The sequence below is a fragment of the Lepidochelys olivacea genome (genome assembly GCF_965140295.1).
Source record: "Lepidochelys olivacea isolate rLepOli2 genome assembly, chromosome: 2".
Lineage (NCBI taxonomy): Eukaryota > Metazoa > Chordata > Testudines > Cheloniidae > Lepidochelys > Lepidochelys olivacea.
The window spans coordinates 270,820,929-270,840,428 of record NC_140412.1 but is presented as its reverse complement, the minus strand read 5'-3'; the positions used below and the strand labels follow the sequence as shown (position 1 = coordinate 270,840,428).

The 19,500-nt window shown below is 58.2% G+C and overlaps 1 protein-coding gene across 1 annotated transcript; it reads left to right on the top strand.

The window, feature by feature from the left end:
- The first annotated feature begins 11,301 nt into the window (after positions 1–11,301).
- Positions 11,302–18,550, top strand: LOC311515708 (uncharacterized protein). The gene is made up of 6 exons (XM_084618959.1): positions 11,302–11,644; positions 12,747–12,873; positions 13,833–13,966; positions 14,770–14,896; positions 15,158–15,256; positions 15,911–18,550. The coding sequence occupies exons 1-6, from the start codon at positions 11,633–11,635 to the stop codon at positions 16,996–16,998; spliced, it is 1,587 nt and encodes a 528-aa protein (XP_084475085.1). The 5' UTR covers positions 11,302–11,632; the 3' UTR covers positions 16,999–18,550.
- The last annotated feature ends 950 nt before the right edge of the window (positions 18,551–19,500 follow it).

The window sequence follows — 19,500 nt, the reverse complement described above, 5'->3', positions numbered from 1 at the left end:
ATCTTGGCTAATAGCCAATGTACTTATCCTGAGGGACTGATCGAATTCTTTGTTCAACCCATTCATAGTTTTGCCTTTCAAAATATAATGAACACACATCTACAACCCCAGGATACCTTTACAACCCCAAGGATTCTAAAATCGTGAGTTATACACCCTTGAGTCAAGACATTGTAATAAATAAATGATTTCTTTTTTTATGTGCCTCTTTGTTCCTGAGCCTGTGGGGTGCAGCAAGGCCAGTTCCAATGCCTTGAGCCTAAACACCTGAATGAATCTTCGTCTGCCCTCATACTCCCAAACATTTCATATACCTAAGGCCATTTCTGCACTTTAAGTGTGGGTTAACTCAAGTTATGTCAGCATAGAGTCACTACGGTGGGTTCTAGCCCACGAAAGCTTATGCCCAAATAAATTGTTAGTCTCTAAGGTGCCCCAAGGACTCCTGCCTGCTCTTTTTGCTGAGACAGATTAACACGGCTGCTACTCTGAAATATGTCACTTGTGTGCATGCCTCCTGGACTCCTTGTCTCAGCAGTCAGGGTACTCACCAGAAGCACGTGTATAGTTTCAGAGCGAGGTGCACCATGAATAGATATCCCACTGTCCACCCACTGTATTTTGGGAAGCTTTGGTGTGGCAGTGTATGCTGGGTACCAAACAGGTCAGACAGGGCTGGTTGTGGCCAGGGGATCCAACTGCTTAGAATGCATTGTTAACATCCACTCATTTTACATGTAGCCCATACATAAACTTGTACATAATGTTTACACGTTTTTTTCTAAACCCACTAACCTGCCTGGCCCTCCTCACTGTCTGCCATCTCACACAGACTCAGGGAGCTTGCACGGCTCTGCACTATTGTCACAAGTGTTTGCACCCAAAGCTGCATGCCCCTTTGCTATTTGCAGATCAGCAAACATACATGTGGGGTGTGACATTATACTCTACATGCTTTATGAAAATATGCATACGGTACGGATAGGACATAGGTAATATAGACTTTATGCCGGATGGCTGATGTGGGGTAGCCACATCACAGTGCCGTGTTACAGGGAGCACATCCCTATAGTTTGCAGGGTCATTCATGTGTGTGTGTGGAAATGCTGCCTGCAGCAGCGACAGGTCCTACTTTGCTGACAAAGGTATTTCAAGCAGTCTCACACGTCAAACCAACTGGATCGCCCCCTTTAACCAACAGTGGAACAAGCCTGCAAGCGGTAGAGGTGGTCTATCTTGCCTTTAGGAAGGCTTTTGGTACTGCCTCCCATGACCTTCTCATGAACAAACTATGGAAATGAAACCTAGATGGAGCTAAAATAAGGTGGGCACAACGAGTGGGGCTCTGCAGGGATCAGGTCTGGACACGGTTTGATTCACAATCTGAATGGCTGGGATAATGGCACAGAGAGTACACTCAGACAGCTTGTGAAAATGTAAGGTCTAGAAAACATGAGCTATGAGGGAAGGCTGAAACATGGCAACAGGTTTCGAGTATGTACAAATAAAGTAGCATCCTTTTGCAGAAGCTGTTTCTTACAGTCTAGACGTCTCACCAACTGCTACAGAAGCACATTTCTACACAGAGCAATTTCACCTACATCTGGACGCATTTGCTACATCAGGGTGCAGTTTACTACAGCAGCAGGTTCTTACAATCTATACGTATCAATAAGTGTTACCGGGCCCGGCCCCAGCTCGCTGCAGTTCGTTCCCAGGCTGCAGGGGGCAGGCTTGGGGTGGTGCAAAGCTCTGCATCTCTGCCGGCGTTCGTCTGGGGGTGGCCCTGGCCATGGGCCCCCTCTGGAAGCTGAGCGAGTCCCGGGATGGTGCCGCACGCAGGGGGCTCGGCTACCCAGAGGCAGCCCTGCAAGGAACCTGCAGCCCAGGTCCGGCTGGGCTCGCTTCCTCCCAGGAGAGCTCCCGGCAGGGCGGACAGGGCTGTGGGGGCCGCCCGGGTTGGGTGTGGGGATCCCGGTGCAGAGAGGCGAGGTGTGGAGCTGGGGGTGCAGCCCTGGCGGGGGCGGGGTTTACCCACTGCACCTGGGGATCATGAGCCTCCCTGGCCCACGCCAGACTGCGGGCCACCCCGGACACAGGCCACTGTGGTTTGCAACCCAGGACGGTGCAGGCCTGTACTGACTCCCCAGGGTGCAGGGCAGAGGCGAATGGGGCAAAGCCGGGGGAAGGTGAGAGCTGGTGGGGGACCCTGGCGCATCCTCCTGGATAGAGTTAGGGTCTGATGGGTCTCTCTTAGATAGATCACCAGTAGGGCGATGGTTCCTGCTTGAGTTTTCCCAAGGGAAGCCCCATTTTCCCGCTCTGGGCACCCCCTTTCTATAATGAGATTCTGCCTATTCCTACATTCTCCACATGTGCATGAAAGTGTCAGCTCTCTCTTTTCTTCTTGGTCTGGTGTCCCCTAAAGACGCAAGGGACCCTGATTTCTATAGGCCGTGTGGGTTCTCTTTATTCTCATTAACACTGATGCACAACCTGTATCCAGGGGTGAGCTGGAGCCTGTTCTCAATGGTTCGCGCGAACCGGTTGTTAAATTTAGAAGCAGTTTTAGAACCGGTTGTTAGGGCTCCCTGAGCTCCCGGCCAGGGAGGCTCCCCCGGCCCCTCCGCCGCCTTCCCACCTCTTGCAGGGCCTCAGCGTGCCATGCCACCGGCACCAGCTCTCCGGACCGCTCCTGGGCAGCTCTGCAGCGCCTGCCACGTTGGGCAGCATGGGGGGAGGGCTGCGAGCTCCAGCAGGCCACGCGGCATCCCGACACACTGCCCTGAGCAGCATGGTAAGGGGGCTGGGCTGGGGCTGGGGCTGGGAGGAGGGGTTGGATAAGGGGCAAGGAGCAGTTGGAGGGGGCGGAGGTTCTGGGGGGGCGGTCAGGGGATGGGGAACGGGGCGGGTTGGGTAGGCAGTCGCAGCCCCAGAAAGTCCCAGCCAGGCTGGGGCTCGGCTGGGGCAGCCCCCCAGGCCAAGGGGGCCCCGACTTGCGGCGCATGGTGTAGGGCTCAGTGCTTTAGAAGGGGGCTGTTGGAGACAGGGCCGGATCTAGGCACCAGCAAAACAAGCAGGTGCTTGGGGCGGCCCATTTCTAGGGGCGGCATTCCGGCCCCGGCCATGCTGCCCCTCGCAATGTGCCCCCGCCCCCTAGCTCGACCCCACCTGCTCCCCTGAGCGTGCCGCAGCCGCTCCGCTTCTCCCCCTCCCTCGCAGGCTTGCTGTGCGCCAAACAGCTGTTTGGTGCGGCAAGCCTGGGAGGGAGGGGGGAGAAGCGGAGCGGTGGCGGGTCGGGGGAGCAGGCAGAGCAGAGGTGAGCTAGGGCAGGGTGTTGCAGGGGGGAGCCGTCGGAAGCAATGTGGGGGTGGGAATGTGGCAGGCCCGGGGGAGGAGGCCAGACTGGGGATTTGGGGAAGGGGTTGGGAAGGGGCAGAGCCAGGGGCGGGGAGCATGAAAAAAAAGTGGGGGCGATCAAAAATTTTTTTGCTTGGGGCGGCAAAAATCCTGGAGCCGGCCCTGGCTGGAGAAGGGGCTTGGTGTTAGAGGAGGGGGTGCATGGAGCAGCACCGTTTGGGGGGCATGGGGCTATGGAAGGGCTGCGGGGCCCCGCGTCCTGTCTCGGGCAACCGCTCCGGGGCCCCGCGGGCAGAGGCTGATCCGATGCCGCCTCGCTCAGCAGCCGCAGCTGAGCTCCATGCCTCTTCCTGCCTGGCCCAGGAAGCGTGACCGGCTGCGCTGGGCAGGGAGATCAGGCACCATGTGACTGGGCGGCGCATAGGGCCAGGGAGCCAGGCCCTTGGCAGCAGCAGCCTCCTCTGCCCCAGGAGCCGGGCAGGGCCGGCTGGTGCCATGGCTGGGGGCTGCCTTAGATGTGCTGGGGTGAGCCCCCCCCAGTCTCTCCCACTCCTGCGCTGTGGGGCTGTCCAGCCTCTGCCGCTCGGGGGCACTCGCATCCCGCGGTGGGGAGTCGGGCAGACGGCAGCCTTGCCTGCAGGGAGCTGCCGCCCCACATGCCAGGAGCGACCCCACTGATGCAAGGGCTGCAGGACTCCTGCGCCACCATAGAATCATAGAATAGAATCGTAGAATATCAGGGTTGGAAGGGACCTCAGGAGGTCATCTAGTCCAACCCCCTACTCAAAGCAGGACCGATCCCCGACTAAATCATCCCAGCCAGGGCTTTGTCAAGCCCGACCTTAAAAACCTCAAAGGAAGGAAATTCCACCCCTCCCTAGGTAACGCATTCCAGTGCTTCACCACCCTCCTAGTGAAAACGTTTTTCTTAATATCCAACCTAAACCTCCCCCACTGCAACTTGAGGCACCTGGGATGGAGAACGGGCCTGGGGAGGGGAGGGGGCAGGACAGAGCCTGGGGCGGGTGGGAGGGGGCAGGACAGAAATCAGAACTTTTTATCGGGAACCGGTTGTTAAGATTTTGGCAGCTCATCACTGGCTGCGTCCCATGGTTCAGGCACATGGTGGAGACAGATGCGCCCCGACAGCAGTTTTTCAATTAAAATTAATCTTCCAGCTGATTTTTTCACAGTATCACCACTTGGTTCCTCTTTTCCCCTGACCTCAGGGCATCAGGTCATTCTTCGGTCACTTACTTCTGTCAGCATTTCTTAGCTCCAAGGCCTAAAATAGCGAAGCTAAGATCTTGCAGCCTCAGCCTACAGGCCTTGCGTTTCATCCCTACTCACTCAGCATGGGTCGACGCTATGTGGTTAGGTCGAATTTAGCTGCGTTAGGTCTATTTAAAAATGACTGCGTCCACACAACCAAGCCCCTTCCGTCGACCAAAAGGGCTCTTAAAATCGACTTCTGTACTCCTTCCCGACGAGGGGAGAAGCACTAAAATCGACCTTGCTGGGTCAAATTTGGGGTAGTGCAGACGCAAATCGACGGTATTGGCCTCCGGGAGCTATCCCAGAGTGCTCCATTGTGACCGTTCTGGACAGCACTTTGAACTCCGATGCTGTCAAGGTTCCTTCCCCACTCTGAACTCTAGGATACAGATGTGGGGACCTGCATGAAAGACCCCCTAAGCTTATTCTTACCAGCTTAAGTTAAAAACTTCCCCAAGGTACAGACTTTGCCTTGTCCTTGAACCGTATGCTGCCACCACCAAGCGTGTTAAACAAAGAACAGGGAAAGAGCCCACTTGGAGACGTCTTCCCCCAAAATATCCCCCCAAGCCCTACACCCCCTTTCCTGGGGAAGGCTTGACAAAAATCCTCACCAATTTGTACAGGTGAACACAGACCCAAACCCTTGGATCTTAAGAACAATAAAAAATCAATCACATTCTTAAAAGAAGAATTTTAATTAAAGAAAAGATAAAAGAATCATCTCTGTAAAATCAGGATGGTAAATACCTTACAGGGTAATCAGATTCAAAACATAGAGAATCCCTCTAGGCAAAACCTTAATTTACAAAAAGACAAAAAACAGGAATACACATTCCATCCAGCACAGCTATTTTACCAGCCATTAAACAAAAGAAAATCTAATGCATTTTCTAGCTAGATTACTTACTAACTTAATGGGAGTTGGAAGACTTACATTTCTGATTTGTTCCCGGCAAAAGCATCACACAGACAGACAGAACCCTTTGTTCCCCCCCCCCACGCTCCAGATTTGAAAGTATCTTGTCCCCTTGTTGGTCATTTTGGGTCAGGTGCCAGCGGGGTTACCTTAGCTTCTTAACCCTTTACAGGTGAAAGGGTTTTGCCTCTGGCCAGGAGGGATTTTATAGCACTGTATACAGAAAGGTGGTGACCCTTCCCTTTATATCTAGGACAGATGCACTAGCCAGGTACACAGGAAAAGCCCCAGGAACGTTTGAATTTCATTTCCTGTTTGGTAAGTGTGGGAACTTAGCAGCACTCAGCAGCACAGGTGACCATGCAGTCCCCCCCGGAATCATAGAGCATAGAATGTTTGTACACTCCCCCATCATCTCCGTCCCTGAGGTTATCACAGATTAGAAGGCAAAAAAAAACCTCACTCACAATGGCATGTTTTCCGAGCTCATGCAGTCCTCCCGCACTGATAGGGCACAGCCTAATGCCTGGAGGTATTCAGTGGCAGAGGCCAGGAAAGAATTAAGTGAGTGCAAAGAGCGGAGGTAGGACGCGATGCTGAGGCTAATGGGGGAGCAAATGGACATGATGAAGCATCTGTTGGAGCTACAGGAAAGCCATGAAGAGCACAGACCCCAGCTGCATCCACTGTATAACCGCCTACGCTCCTCCCCATGTTCCATAGCCTCCTCACCCAGACGCCCAAGAATGGGGGGGGGGGAGGCTCCGGGCACCCAGCCACTCCACTCCAGAGGATGGCCCAAGCAACAGAAGGCTGTCATTCAGACAGTTTGATTTTTAGTGTGGCTACAATAAACAATATGGCCTTGTCCTTCCCTGCTCCCCCACTTCACTCAGGCTACCTTGTCCATTATCTCATTTTTAAAAAAAAATTAATAAAGAAAGAATGCATGGTTTCAAAACAATAGTTACTTTATTTCGAAGCAGGGAAGATGGTTGGCTTACAGGGAATTAAAATCAACAAAGGGGGCAGGTTTGCATCAAGGAGAAACACACACAACTGTCACACCTAAGCCTGGCCAGTCATGAAACTGGTTTTCAAAGCCTCTCTGATGCGCAGCGTGCCTTGCTGTGCTTTTCTAATCGCCCTGGTGTCTGGCTGCTCAAAATCAGACACCAGGCAATTTGCCACAACCTCCCACCCCACATTAAACGTCTCCCCTTACTCTCACGGGTATTATGGAGCACACCGCAAGCAGCAATAACAGTGGGAATGTTGGTTGCACTGAGGTCTGACCAACAGCACCAGCGAGCTTTTAAACATCCAAAGGCTCATTCTACCACCATTCTGCACTTGCTAAACCTATAGTTGAACTGCTCCTTAGTACTGTCCAGGCTTCATGAGCTGTGGGAGCAAGGGGTAGGCTGGGGTAGGTGTGACCGTGCGGTGCTGCTGGCTGGGAGAGCAGCCTGAGGCAGGAGCCTCCAGCTTGCAGGAGAGCGGAATTGCAGCAGAAGCGGTGGAGCCATATGCCATGCCCTGGAGGTTGCTAGGAACCGGGCAGGGAAGATGTTCCCAGAACCCCCGGCCAAGCTACATGTCCGACGAGGACGGCTACCAGTCCTACTGCACCATCTGCTGCAGAGTTGTAGGAGAGCAAGAGAGCAGGAGAGCAGAGTTGCAGCGGAAGTGGTGGAGCCGTACACCATGGACAAGGACGGCTAGCAGTCCTACTGCACCGTCTCCTGCGAAGGCACCAGGAGCAGCTGCTGTGTAGCAATGCCAGCTGCTGCAGATGCTTCTGTGTCGAACGCTTGGAGGTCCTGGTAGGGCAAGGTACCATGGCCAAGGCAAAAGAGCAGAGCCCTGGAGCTGTTACATGTGTCAACCACAGAAGTGCAATGGGGTGTTACAGCGCCGATCGGACTGGAATGTATGGCTGCAAGACTTCTTCACCAGCGACAAAGCACAGGAATATGATGCACCTAAAATCTAAAAAGGCCCGCACATTTCCCAGAGTCACTACCCTTGATAACGAAACATCAGTGATTGCATTGGCTACTTGGATCACAGCAGCCCTCACAATAGACTTGCCCACAACAGCAGCGGTGACGGTGAGGTGAGCGGGCTCCATGCTTGCCATGGTATGGCGTCTGCACGGGTAACCCAGGAAAAAAGGCACGAAACGATTGTCTGCCGTGGCTTCCACGGAGAGAGGGGCAACTGATGACGTACCCAAAAGCACCCGCGACAATGTTTTTGCCCCATCAGGCATTGGGAGCTTAACCCAGAGTTCCATGGGCGGTGGAGACAGCGGGAACTGTGGGATAGCTACCCATAATGCACCACTCCTTAAGTCAATGATAGCCACGGGAGTGAGGACGCACTCCGCCGACATAATGCGCTTAGTGTGGACATACGCAATTGACTGTATAAAATTGAATTCTAAAAATCGACCTAATTTCGTAGTGTAGACATACAGATACCTAATACATACTTATCCCTTCCAACGACTGATCAGTCTGATACTTCTGTATGTAAGAGCAGCCACACTGGGTCAGACCAAAGGTCCATCTAGCCATAGGCACCGACTCTGTGGGCTGGAGCATCCACAGGGAAAAATTAGTGGGTGCTCTGCCCCCACCGGCAGCCAAGCTCCCCCCGCCCCCACCCCATCCTCCTCCTCCTCCCCTGAGTGCGCCGCGCTCCCACTCTTCCACCCGCCTCCCAGTGCTTCCCACCCAGCTGCCGTCAAACAGCTGTTTGGCAGCATTAGCACGCTCCAGGAAGGAGGGAGAGGAGCAGGAACGTGGGGCACTCAGGGGAAGAGGTGGAGCCGCGGCGGGGATTTGGGGAAGGAGTTGGAATATTGGCAGGGAGAGGGCAGAGTTGGGGTGGGAACTTTGGGGTGGGAAGAAGCAGGGGTGGAGCCTCATGGAAGGGGTAGAGGGAGGGCTGGGCCGAGGACAGAAGGGGGTCGAGCACCCATGGGAAAGTGGGGAAGTCGGCGCCTATGCCTCTAGCCCAGTATCCTGTCTTCTGACAGCGGTCAATGCCAGGTGCCCCAGATGGAATGAACAGAACAGGGAATCATCCAGTGATCCATCCCCTGTCGCCCATTTCCAGCTTCTGGCAAACAGAGGCTAGGGACACCATCCCTGCCCATCCTGGCTAATAGCCATTGATGGACCTCTTCTCCATGAACTTACCTAGTTCTTTTTTGAACCCTGTTATAATCTTTGCATTCACAACATCTTCTGGCAAGGAGTTCCACAGGTTGACTGTGCGCTGTATGAAAAAATACTTCCTTTGTTTGTTTTAAACTTGCTGCCTATTAATTTCATTGAGTGGCCCCTAGTTCTTGTGTTATGAGAAAGAGTAAATAACACTTCCTTATTTACTTTTTCCACACCAGTCATGATTTTATAGATCTCCATCGTATCCCCCTTTAGTTGCCTCTTTTCCAAGCTGAAAAGTCCCAGTCTTATTAATCTCTCCTCATACGGCAGCCGTTCCAGACTCCTCGTCATTTTTGTTGCCCTTTTCTGAACCTTTTCCAATTCCAATATATCTTTTTTGAGATGAGGCGACCACATCTGCACACAGTATTCAAGGTGTGGGCGTGCCATGGATTTATATAGAGGCAATATGATATTTTCTGTCTTATCTCTCCCTGTCCTAATGATTCCCAGCATTCTGTTCGCTTTTTTGACTCCTGCTGCACATTGAGTGGATGTTTTCAGAGAACTGTCCACAACGACTCCAAGATCTCTTTCTTGAGTGGTAACAGCTAATTTAGACCCCATCATTTTATACGTATAGCTGGGATTATGTTTTCCAATGTGCATTACTTTGCATTTATCAACATTGAATTTCATCTGCCATTTTTGTTGCCCAGTCACCCAGTTTTGAGAGATCCTTTTGTAGCTCTTCGCAGTCTGCCTGGGACTTAACTATCTTGAGTAGTTTTGTATCATCTGCAAATTTTGCCACCTCACTGTTTACCCCTTTTCCCAGATCATTTATGAGTATGTTGAATAGGACTGGGCCCAGTACAGACCCCTGGGGACACCACTATTTACCTCTCTCCTACAACTGAACTCTATTTAGCATACAATGATTCTACATGACATGTTAATTAATCAGAACAGCACACAATAAATGAATGGTTTCAGAGTAACAGCCGTGTTAGTCTGTATTCGCAAAAAGAAAAGGAGGACTTGTGGCACCTTAGAGACTAACCAATTTATTTGAGCATGAGCTTTCGTGAGCTACAGCTCACTTCATCGGATGCATACCGTGGAAACTGCAGCAGATTTTATATATACACAGAGAATATGAAACAATACCTCCTCCCACCCCACTGTCCTGCTGGTAATAGCTTATCTAAAGTGATCATCAGGTTGGGCCATTTCCAGCACAAATCCAGGTTTTCTCACCCTCCGCCCCCCCACACAAATTCACTCTCCTGCTGGTGATAGCCCATCCAAAGTGACAACTCTTTACACAATGTGCATGATAATCAAGTTGGGCTATTTCCTGCACAAATCCAGATTTTCTCACATCCCCCCCACCCCCATACACACACAAACTCACTCTCCTGCTGGTAATAGCTCATCCAAATTGACCACTCTCCAAGTTTAAATCCAAGTTAAACCAGAACATCGGGGGGGGGGGGGGGAGGAAAAAACAAGAGGAAATAGGCTACGTTGCATAATGACTTAGCCACTCCCAGTCTCTATTTAAGCCTAAATTAATAGTATTCAATTTGCAAATGAATTCCAATTCAGCAGTTTCTCGCTGGAGTCTGGATTTGAAGTTTTTTTGTTTTAAGATAGCGACCTTCATGATTTTAGTTTAAGGTGTGTGCGTTTGGCTTGCCAGCTGCGTTCTTAGGGGGGAGAGCATTTCTGATCCCTGAGTGCGCCAGGCTGGGGTGTGGGTCTGTTCTAGGGCAGGGATGGGCCCGGGGTCTCTGGGATTTGGATTAGCAGGGGGCTCGTGTAGGGTGACCAGGTGTCCGGAACAAAAGGGACCCTGGCGGCTCCGGTCAGCACCGCTGACTGGGTGGTTAAAAGTCTGGTTGGCAGCGCTGCGGCAGGCTAGTCTCTACCTGTCCTGGCACCGCGCTGTGCCCCAGAAGTGGCCAGCAGGTCCGTCTCCTAGGCGGCAGCCGCCCGAGGTAAACCCGGTCCCCAACCCTCTGCCCCAGCCCTGAGCCCCTCCAAACCCAGACTACCCTCCTGCACCCCAAACCTCGCACCCCCAGAGCCCGCATCCCCAGCCCAGAGCCCTCATCCCTCTGCAGCCTGCACCCCTACCTCTGCCCCAGCCCAGAGCCCCCTCCCACACCCTGAACCCCTTATCCCTGGCCGCAGCCCAGAGCCTTCACCCCCTCCCACACCCCCCTCCCGCACTCCAAATCCCTCGGCCCCACGCCCTAGTCTGGGGCCACGGGGAGGGGGCGGGGCTAGGCTGTCCGGGTTTTCTGGGACTAGAAAACTGGCAACCCTAGGCGGGGGGAGGGGGGCAGGATCTGTGGAGCTGCTGCTTTCCCTGGGCCGCAGGCTTCATTACTCTGATTTCTCTATTCCCCTGGCGCCAGGAGCCCAGGCACGGGCCGGCCCCGCTGCGCCCGGCGCTGCACACACACACCACGGAGACGAGACTCCAGCTGGAGCCGGGCTGCGGGGGGAGCGGTCGGGGCGCTGGCCGGGGTCTCCCCTGCGCACTGGGGGATGCTGGGAGATGTAGTTCTGCCCTTCCCACCGAGCAGGAACAAAGCCCCAGCTGCGAGCCGAGCTACAGCTCCCGGCTGCGGGCTCCGGAGCGCCCCGGGGCCGGTTCCCCTGCGCGCTGGCTCCCGGGGCCCAGCCCATCTGCCGGGCCCACCGCTTCCCGGCCCGCTGCCCGGCGCGGGGACCGACCGACCCCCGCCCCGCCGGGCAGCCGCCTCCCCCGGCCCGGCCCGGCCCCTGCGCCCTGCCGTGCGCCCAGGGCGCGCCGCGCTGGTCCTGCGCCGCCATTCGGGGCGCGTCGCGGCTGGGAGCGGAGCCGGCCGAAGGCAGCGGGCGGGCCATGCCGGCGCAGGTAGGGGTAGGGCTGGGGCTGGGCCGGGGCCGGCGGCTGGGCTCGCCCCGCGCCAGGGGACGTGGGGCTGGAGGGAGCCGAGCCCGGGATGCGGGGAGCGGGTGAGCCCGGCGCCCTGTGCGCGCTCGGCCCCCAGATGGTCCCTGGCGTGGCCGGCGGCCCCGGCACCCCTCGCCCTGCCTCGATTGGTCGGTCTCCAGCCCCGGGCGGTCACGCCGCGGCCGGGCGAGAATCAGGCCCTGGGCCTGACCTGGCTGCTTTGCTTGTCCCTGCCCGGGAGCAGCTGGCAGGCTTGTTATCGTCGGGTAGCGTGGAAGCGCTGGGGCTGTGGGCGCCGCGGCAGGTGTGAATATCGGGCCCCACCCTTGTCTTTAGGGGAGGGTCCCCCTCTGCCTGCAGGGCCAGCCCAGCCTGGCGGGGTCTCCCTGGGAGTGGAGCGAGGAGCCGCCTGAGAAAGTCTCACCTCCAGGGGCCTTCTGGCAACCACAAGGCAAAATACAAAGGGCAGACGCTGGTGCCAGGGGGTGGATCCCATGGCACAACTCAGGGCAGCCCCAGAGCTGCTCCTCTGGGATCCTGCCTGGCCAGACACAGAGGGAGGGAGCCAGACCCGCTAACAGATGAGCAGGCTCTCCGGGGAGACACCCCCCTGCAGAGGCACCTGCCCCTCCTCAGGGGTGGGTCTGCAGCAGCAGGAAGAGGTGTTTGGTCTGGAGGTGCTTCTCGTGCATCAGTGTAAATCCAGGGGACCCACAGTCCTATCCCCCTCCCCAGCTCAGGGTTGGCCCCAGCCCTTGGGAATTCTATGCATTGGGGTATGGTGCCAGGACTAGGGGCTTGTTAGCCTGACTAGCCTGTGTGAAAGAGGCTAATATAAAATGAAGCAGAAGCCTGCACTTAGGTCAAAATGCCCCCCACAGCCCTGCCGTCCCTGGGAGTTTGGCCGGACCCAGGCGCCAAGCTGGGATCATCGTTATTCTAACATACGCTGTAAGTCGTGAGAGGTTAGATACGCACCTGGGGTAGCCTGCGTGTGTCTAACCCCTGCTTCTGCCTGGCTGGACTGGAGCCCACGGTGCTGGAGCCCACGGTTGCATTGCAGGTGCCGGTGACGTTTGAGGACGTGGCGGTCTATTTCTCCCCGGAGGAGTGGGCGGCGTTAGCGGAATGGCAGAGGGAGCTGTACCGGGACGTGATGATGGAGAATTACGAGCTGGTGGCATCTTTGGGTGAGGATCCCTTTATTAGCAGGAGCAGCAGCATCTTGGGCACCCCAAGATCTCACGTTCCCTGGGGACCCTGGCCCTGATGTACGTGGGGAATGCCCGGCGTGTGGCTGAACATCGGAGACTTCCCCCTGACGAGGGGCTGCAGTGCCGTGCTCCGTGGCCTGGGTCCAGGGCGCTGTGTCTGGCAGTAGATCCATCGCTTTCAGCCCCCGTTTGTTGGCGCCATCCCAGCAGAGGTATGCTGATGGCCGGGGCTGCCTCCTAATGGAGGACACGTCCCCCCACCCTCCGGCATTAGGGTGCATAGCCTCCCTGTTGGTGCTTAACGGGTCACGAAAGACACGTTGGCGCTGAGCCCCAGCACTAATGAAGCACTGGCTGGGCGGCCGGACGGTGGCTGCTGGCCCGACGCCCAGCTCGGAAGGTGGCATGGGGTACGATATCGCCACCCTGACTTCTGCGCGGCCACTGGCAGCGGCGCTGCCTTCAGGGCTGGGCGGCCGCAGAGAGGCAGCTGCTGCCTGGGAGCCAAAGGTGCCAGGGCGATGAACTGCCAAGCCTGGAGGTGCTGGGGCCCGGCTTGCTGTCCCATTGGACCCAGCTCCTGGAGTCTCAGGATCAGCTACTCAGAACTGTTCACAGTGATCCAGGCCCCTGTGACCTCACGGCTCGGTTACTGCCAAGCTGCCTCCGTGCAGTTCCCAGGGGCTCGAGCTGGTGAAGGACGCAGTAGCAGCGGACGTGGGCACGTACCCTGTGCCCTGCACCAGCTGCCTGTTGACTCCCAAGTGCAATCAAAGGGGCTGGGTGCTGTCTGTGGGCGCTAGATGGCCCAGGACCCAGCTGTCTGAAAGGCAGCCAGTATCCTATCACAGGAACTTCCAGCCTGGGGGCTCCTCGCAAGAGAAATTCCTGTTGCAGTGGCTGGCACAGTGAGTCCTTCTCTTGCCCATGAACAGGCTCCGTGGGCCCCAAGCCCAAGGCATCAGCTAGAAAAGCAAAGCGAGAGAAGGCGCCATATGTCTGGGACCACCAGTACTCGAGAGCGAAAATCCTGATGCTTCCGGCACAGGGGAACGACACCCCTAACCAGGTGAGACCTGCTCCGGTAAGGAGAGCGAAGTGCTGGAAACTCAGAGGCTCTGGGCAAGAGGGGACTAAAGGAAAGGCCCCAGAGCTGGCCAAGGCATGGGGCATCGGAGAGAGACGCCACGGTGTCAGCTATGTTTTAGGCCTTTGGGTAGCGGAAAACTTTTTTTAACAGCAGCAGGCAGCCTAATGCCCCGTCAGTGCCTGTGGCTTCCTGTCTCCGAAGGGCTTCCCCGATTTCTGCTTTATGAGCACCGTTAATTGCTGGCTCATAAGCATGTAAGCCTGAGTCTCCCGGTATCCGGGCTGTTCCCGCTCTGCTCTGGCGGCCGGGCCCGTGGTGCTGGACGGGCTCTGGTGCAGGCTGGGCCCTGCGTTCTGTGCCAAGGCGTGGGCAGCGAATTGGGGACGTGCTGAGCCCGCGCTGCTTGTTAGGAGAGGGTGATCCCTGGGGGGAAAGGCTGGTGGGAAGTGCCGCGTGCCGTGGACTCTCTGGCTGTGGAGGGCGGGCACTGCTCTGATTCTCTGCCCGTTTGCAGGGACATTGCAGGAGACGTGGGGCGCTTGCTGGCATCCTGCTCTGGGGGAGGAGGAATTCAGGTCTCTCCCTGCCCAAGAGCCCTCAGGCTCCAGCTCTTAAAGCAGCAGCCTCCCTAAGGTGACTTTCCCTCCTTTAGCAACTGGCTAAGACAGCTCAGGGCCTTTTCCTTCCAGGCGGCCAGCTGCCCTGCCGCAGGGGGTGAGAACAGAGGGTCGCTGCGTGCAGCGGCCTGGGGAGTGGCTTAGCAGGGCTGATCTGTGCTGCAGGAGCCGGCGACCTTCGAGGAGGTGGCGGTCTATCTTACCACCGAGGAGTGGAAGGAGCTGAAGGACTGGCAGCGGGAGCTGTATCAGGACGTGATGAAGGAGAATTACGAGCTCGTCACGTCTGTGGGTAAAGATCCCGTTATTGGGGCAGTGGCCCGGCCTGTTACCCCGGCCCGGCTTCATAGCTTGCTCTTCTGGAACGTGGGCAGAACATGCCCCAATTATTCTTAATTAGGCAGGGGGACTTGGTGGCTTCCTAAGCCAGGTGTGTCATAAACACACCAGCCCCGACAGAAGGCAGCCAGCGTGCGCGTTCGACTCCTGGCGGTGGGCTGGCTAGCTGAGCCATTTGACAGGCTCGTAACAAACCTTGCCTTCCATCGAACAGGAGGCACCATGGCGAAACCGGAGATTGTCTCTAGGCTAGAGCGTGGGGAAGAGCCATACAACCCCAGAGAGACGCATGTTCCTGGTCCCCACGGCATGGGTGAGTGAGGCCAGCAAAGCTCCTAGAGTCGGGGTCCCTGTGCCGGCTCCTGGCACGTGGCACTTGGTTGTGTTGGACACAGTGGTGCCCAGTTCATGAACGTTTCCGGCCCTGCCAGTGCGGTGCCCGGCGCTGAGGAGGGCATGGGCCTGAGCTTCAAGCAGCGGGTCAGTCAGTGCGTTTGTCATTGCCAGGGCAGACCCCACAGGGTCCCTCTGCCCCCTCCTGCCAGTGCCAGCAGGGGGGACCATTCCTGTGGGAGGTACAGACAGAATTGGGAGGAGTTTCCCTCTCTCCAGCAGGCACCGTCATTGCAAGGCGGGCAGAGGCTGGAGCCTGCAGGCCCTGGGGAGTTCCCAGTGGGGCAGGCCCGGGGGAAGTCTGGCTAGCAGGGACACAACAGGACCTTCCCTTGGTAAATAGCGGGTGTGGGTGAGACACACCTGAGGGCAGGGGCGGCGCATGAGGGAGGATCCAGGGGCAGGCTGTGGACTGGCAGCGCTGTAAACACTGGTCCCGGAGGAGTTTCCACAGGAGTATGTCCCACAGAGAGGCCCTGGGGGCCGTAGCTGTGCCCCCAGGCTTGGCTTTACCCCCAAAACCCCCCAGCTCACCGGCACATGGAATAACGCCTGGACGCTCCTCTCCCGGCAGGTGGTGGGACCCGGGGGACTGATGAGGAGGGGATGCGTCGTGAGGAAGAGCCGGCAGAGCTGGACCCGAGCGAGATGCTAACGGAGCGAGACGCAGCGAGAGTTTCCCTGGGCTCGGCCGGGACCGGAGCCAGCGCGAGGCCCGGGGGGAATGGACACGATGAACCCCCGTGGGGCGAGAGGCGGGTCAGGGACTCCCCAGCCAGCGCTGAGCCCCAGAGCAACGGGGCCCCAGAAAGACTCCGCCCAGCGCCCGAGAGCCAGGGGGGCAGCCTGGGGACGGGAGCCGTGACTGTAACCCCCAGCGCAGCGGGGCCGTGTGGGGGGAGCCCTGGGCAGCGGGGGAAGCCAACAGAGGAGCACGCCGCCCCCGGGGGCAGGAGGCCCTACAAGTGTGGGGAGTGTGGGAAGGGCTTTGGCAGCCAGGCCTCCCTAGCCAAGCACGGGTGGCAGCATGCCGGGGCGGGCGCCTTTCCCTGCAGCCAGTGCGGCAAAGCCTTCAGCAGCAAGGGCAACCTCCTGCGGCACCTTACGCTGCACAGCGGGGAGAAGCCCTTCGGCTGCGCCGAATGCGGGCGCCGCTTCCGCACCAAGCAGGCCTCCCTGTCGCACCGGCGCGTGCACAGCGGGGAGAAGCCCTTCGCCTGCCGCCAGTGCGGGCGGAGCTTCACACGCAAGGAGAACCTCCTGCGCCACCAGGAGACTCACGTGCCCAGAGAGCCCCAGGCTTGCCCCGAGTGCGGCAAGAGCTTCCTGCACGCGGGCTCGCTGCTCCTGCACCGCCGCGCCCACGCCGGGGCCCGGCCCTTCCCCTGCGCCCACTGTGGCAAGAGCTTCAACTGGAAGACGAACCTCACCGCCCACCTGCGCAGCCATGCCGAGGAGCAGCCCTCCGCCGGCCGCCAGCGCGGCCAGGCTTCCAGCGACCGCGGAGACCTGCTGCGGCACCAGAGGGCCCACGTGGGCGGCGGGCTGCCGATGGGCTACGGCCACGGGGCGACCTTCAGCGAGTTCCTCCAGATCCACGAGATGCTGATCTCCCGCACGCATGCCCGCAAGCCCCTGGGCGCCCTCACCAAGTACAAATGAAACCTGGCTGCAGGGCCCGGGCAGCTCTGCCAGCGCGGGGCAGGGGAGGACGCCCAGCCCCGTCTCCCAGCACGTGGCCGGGTAGAGGACCCTGCCAATGCAGGTACGCCAGCGGGGTTACGGCCCGGCCAGAAAGCGCGGCCCTGGTGTGGGGAGCGCTCTCCAGAGCTCTGGCTCCTCGCTGCAGGCTCTTCCCCCAGGATTTTTCCTTTGGCTGGTGGCTGGTTCCCATCCAGCGTATTCCGGCGGCTGCTGCTGCCAGCTGTAAGGTGGCTGCTGCCCCCTGGGGTGCACTGGTGCCATTGTTTAGGCCCCGACGGCTGGTGATGAAGTCCTGCAGCACGTTCACAGTCAGGGCTGCTCTCCGAGCTCTGATGTTGCCGCCCCTTGCAGGAGAGGCTGCTCGGACGTGTCCCGATAGCCAATAGCTAGCAGAGAAGAGCAGGGCCTAGGAGAAATCTTCCGGGTCAGCCCCAGGTAGCACGCGTGGCTCGGTGCGCTGGCCAAGGGGGCCCGAGTGGCAGATCTCGCTGCAGCAAGGCCCGCGTCCGGGAGAAAAGGCAGCATCGCAGAGGAGGCGCAGACTGCAGCTTGCTGACTCCAGGGAGAGGTTTCAGGGGAGTGCATGGTGACAGCAGGCTGGGTTAGCCTGGGGCTGGAGAACCAGAGAGTCTGTCCAGCAGCCTCAGTCGGGAGTCTCCGCAGTACGTGGGCTGCCGAGAGCAGCCTGGCTCGCTGGTAAAGGGCCTGTAGCCGCACTGGCTAAAGGCGCCATTGACCAGTCTCAGGTCTCGTTAATCAGCCAGGATCGACTCACCGGTGGGTGCCTGTGAATCCCAGCTGCCCGCTGGGATGTCTTAGCCGCATTGCTAGCCTTGCCCATCCAGCCTAAGGTCCCACCATTCTGATTACCCTCTTGCCTTGTATAGAGCCATCGAAATGCTGGGCTGGAAGGGACCTCAAGAGGTCCCTGAGTCCAGACCCCGGCGCTGAGGCAGGACCAAGAAAACCCAGCCTGGTCCTGACAGGTGTTTGTCCAACGGGTTCTTAAAAATCTCCAGTGACGGGGACTCCATGACCTCCCTTGGTGGGAGCCTGTGCCAGAGCTTTGCTGCTCTGGGAGTTTTTGCTACTATCTAACCAAAATCACCCTCTTGTTCCCCACTTCCCTTTGAAGCTGGCTTTATCTGCAGCTCTCTCGGCCTGGCTAGAGCCTGAGCCATTGTTGGCTCCCCTCTGAAGTCGGGGAACACCACGTTTCGCAGGGTCTCGCTGTGTACCCCTCTGGGCTGGTTTGGCGGCTCCAAGGATGCTGGAGTTCCAGTGGGCGAGGAGGGAGGGCCGAGGCGTGTTCTCAGCACGAACGGGGTCCTGTTTAAAGAACGTTTTCTTGACTAGGCCTAAATCACCAGCTCGGGTGAGGAGCGTGCCACCTTCATGCAGGCTGACCGAGCAGTGTATGCAGTGACATTCTCCGCGCGGTGCGGAAATACACCCTCTCCCGCTGTCAGACCAAGTGTCCAATAAACCAGTCCAGTTGTCGCTTGCTGCCGCTGAGGTGTAGCTAGCATTTTTGTGAAACGGGCGAGTCCCCTGGGGGCGCAGGAGAACTTGGTGCAACACGGGCCGTGAGCCGGTTGTGTTGGGCATGAAGCTTTTCTGGGTTCTCCACCTCCCAGGCAAATGTCAATCGGCTTTCCTCCAGTTCGTGCTGTATTTCCGTTGGGCTGAGCCCCTACCCAGGCCGCTCCCTGCATCCCGGGCGTGACCCACCCCTCCTGGGAGCTCTGTGCGTCTCTGCTGTCCTGGGGTGATGGTACAGAGTTGCCGAAAGAACGGCTTTCCAGCAGCAGGGGCCAGGGAACTGTCTGAGAAAGGGCTCTCCGCACGGCCAGTGACTCAGCCTTCCAAGGATGGTGAAGCAGGGGATGCAGATGTGCACTGCCTGCTCACTAACCTGGGCTCCCTGGCTGCCCAAGCCTTTATTTCCCCTGCCCCGTTACGCCTGCAGGGCTGGGTGAGAGAGAGAGCCGGGCTCTGGCCCCCTGAGCCCTGCAGGGCCGGTGGTGCCTGGGGGTAAGGGCGGGTCTGTCCCTGGGGAGCCCTGTGGGGCCAGGCCAGCTAAGGGAGGGGAGCCGGGTCTGTCACTGGCGAGCCCTGCAGGTCTGGGCTCGCTAAGGGAGGGGATCCTGGGGAGCCCTGTGGGGCTAGACTGGCTAAGGGAAGGGGAGCTGGGGTCTGTTCCAGGGAGCCCCGTGGGGCTGGGCTGGCTAAGGGAGGGGGAGCTGGGGTCTGTCACTGGCAAGCCCTGCGGGGCGGGGCAGGGCTGGCTAAGGGAGGGGAGCCCAGGGAGCCCTGCGGGGCTGGACCGGCTAAGGGAGGGGGGACCCTGGGGAGCCCCGTGGGGCCGGCCCGGCTGAGGGCGGGGGGGACCCGGGGTCTTTGCACCCGCAGCAGGTTCGGTGGCCGGGGTCCCGGCTTGTGCCCAAAGCCCCCGGCCAG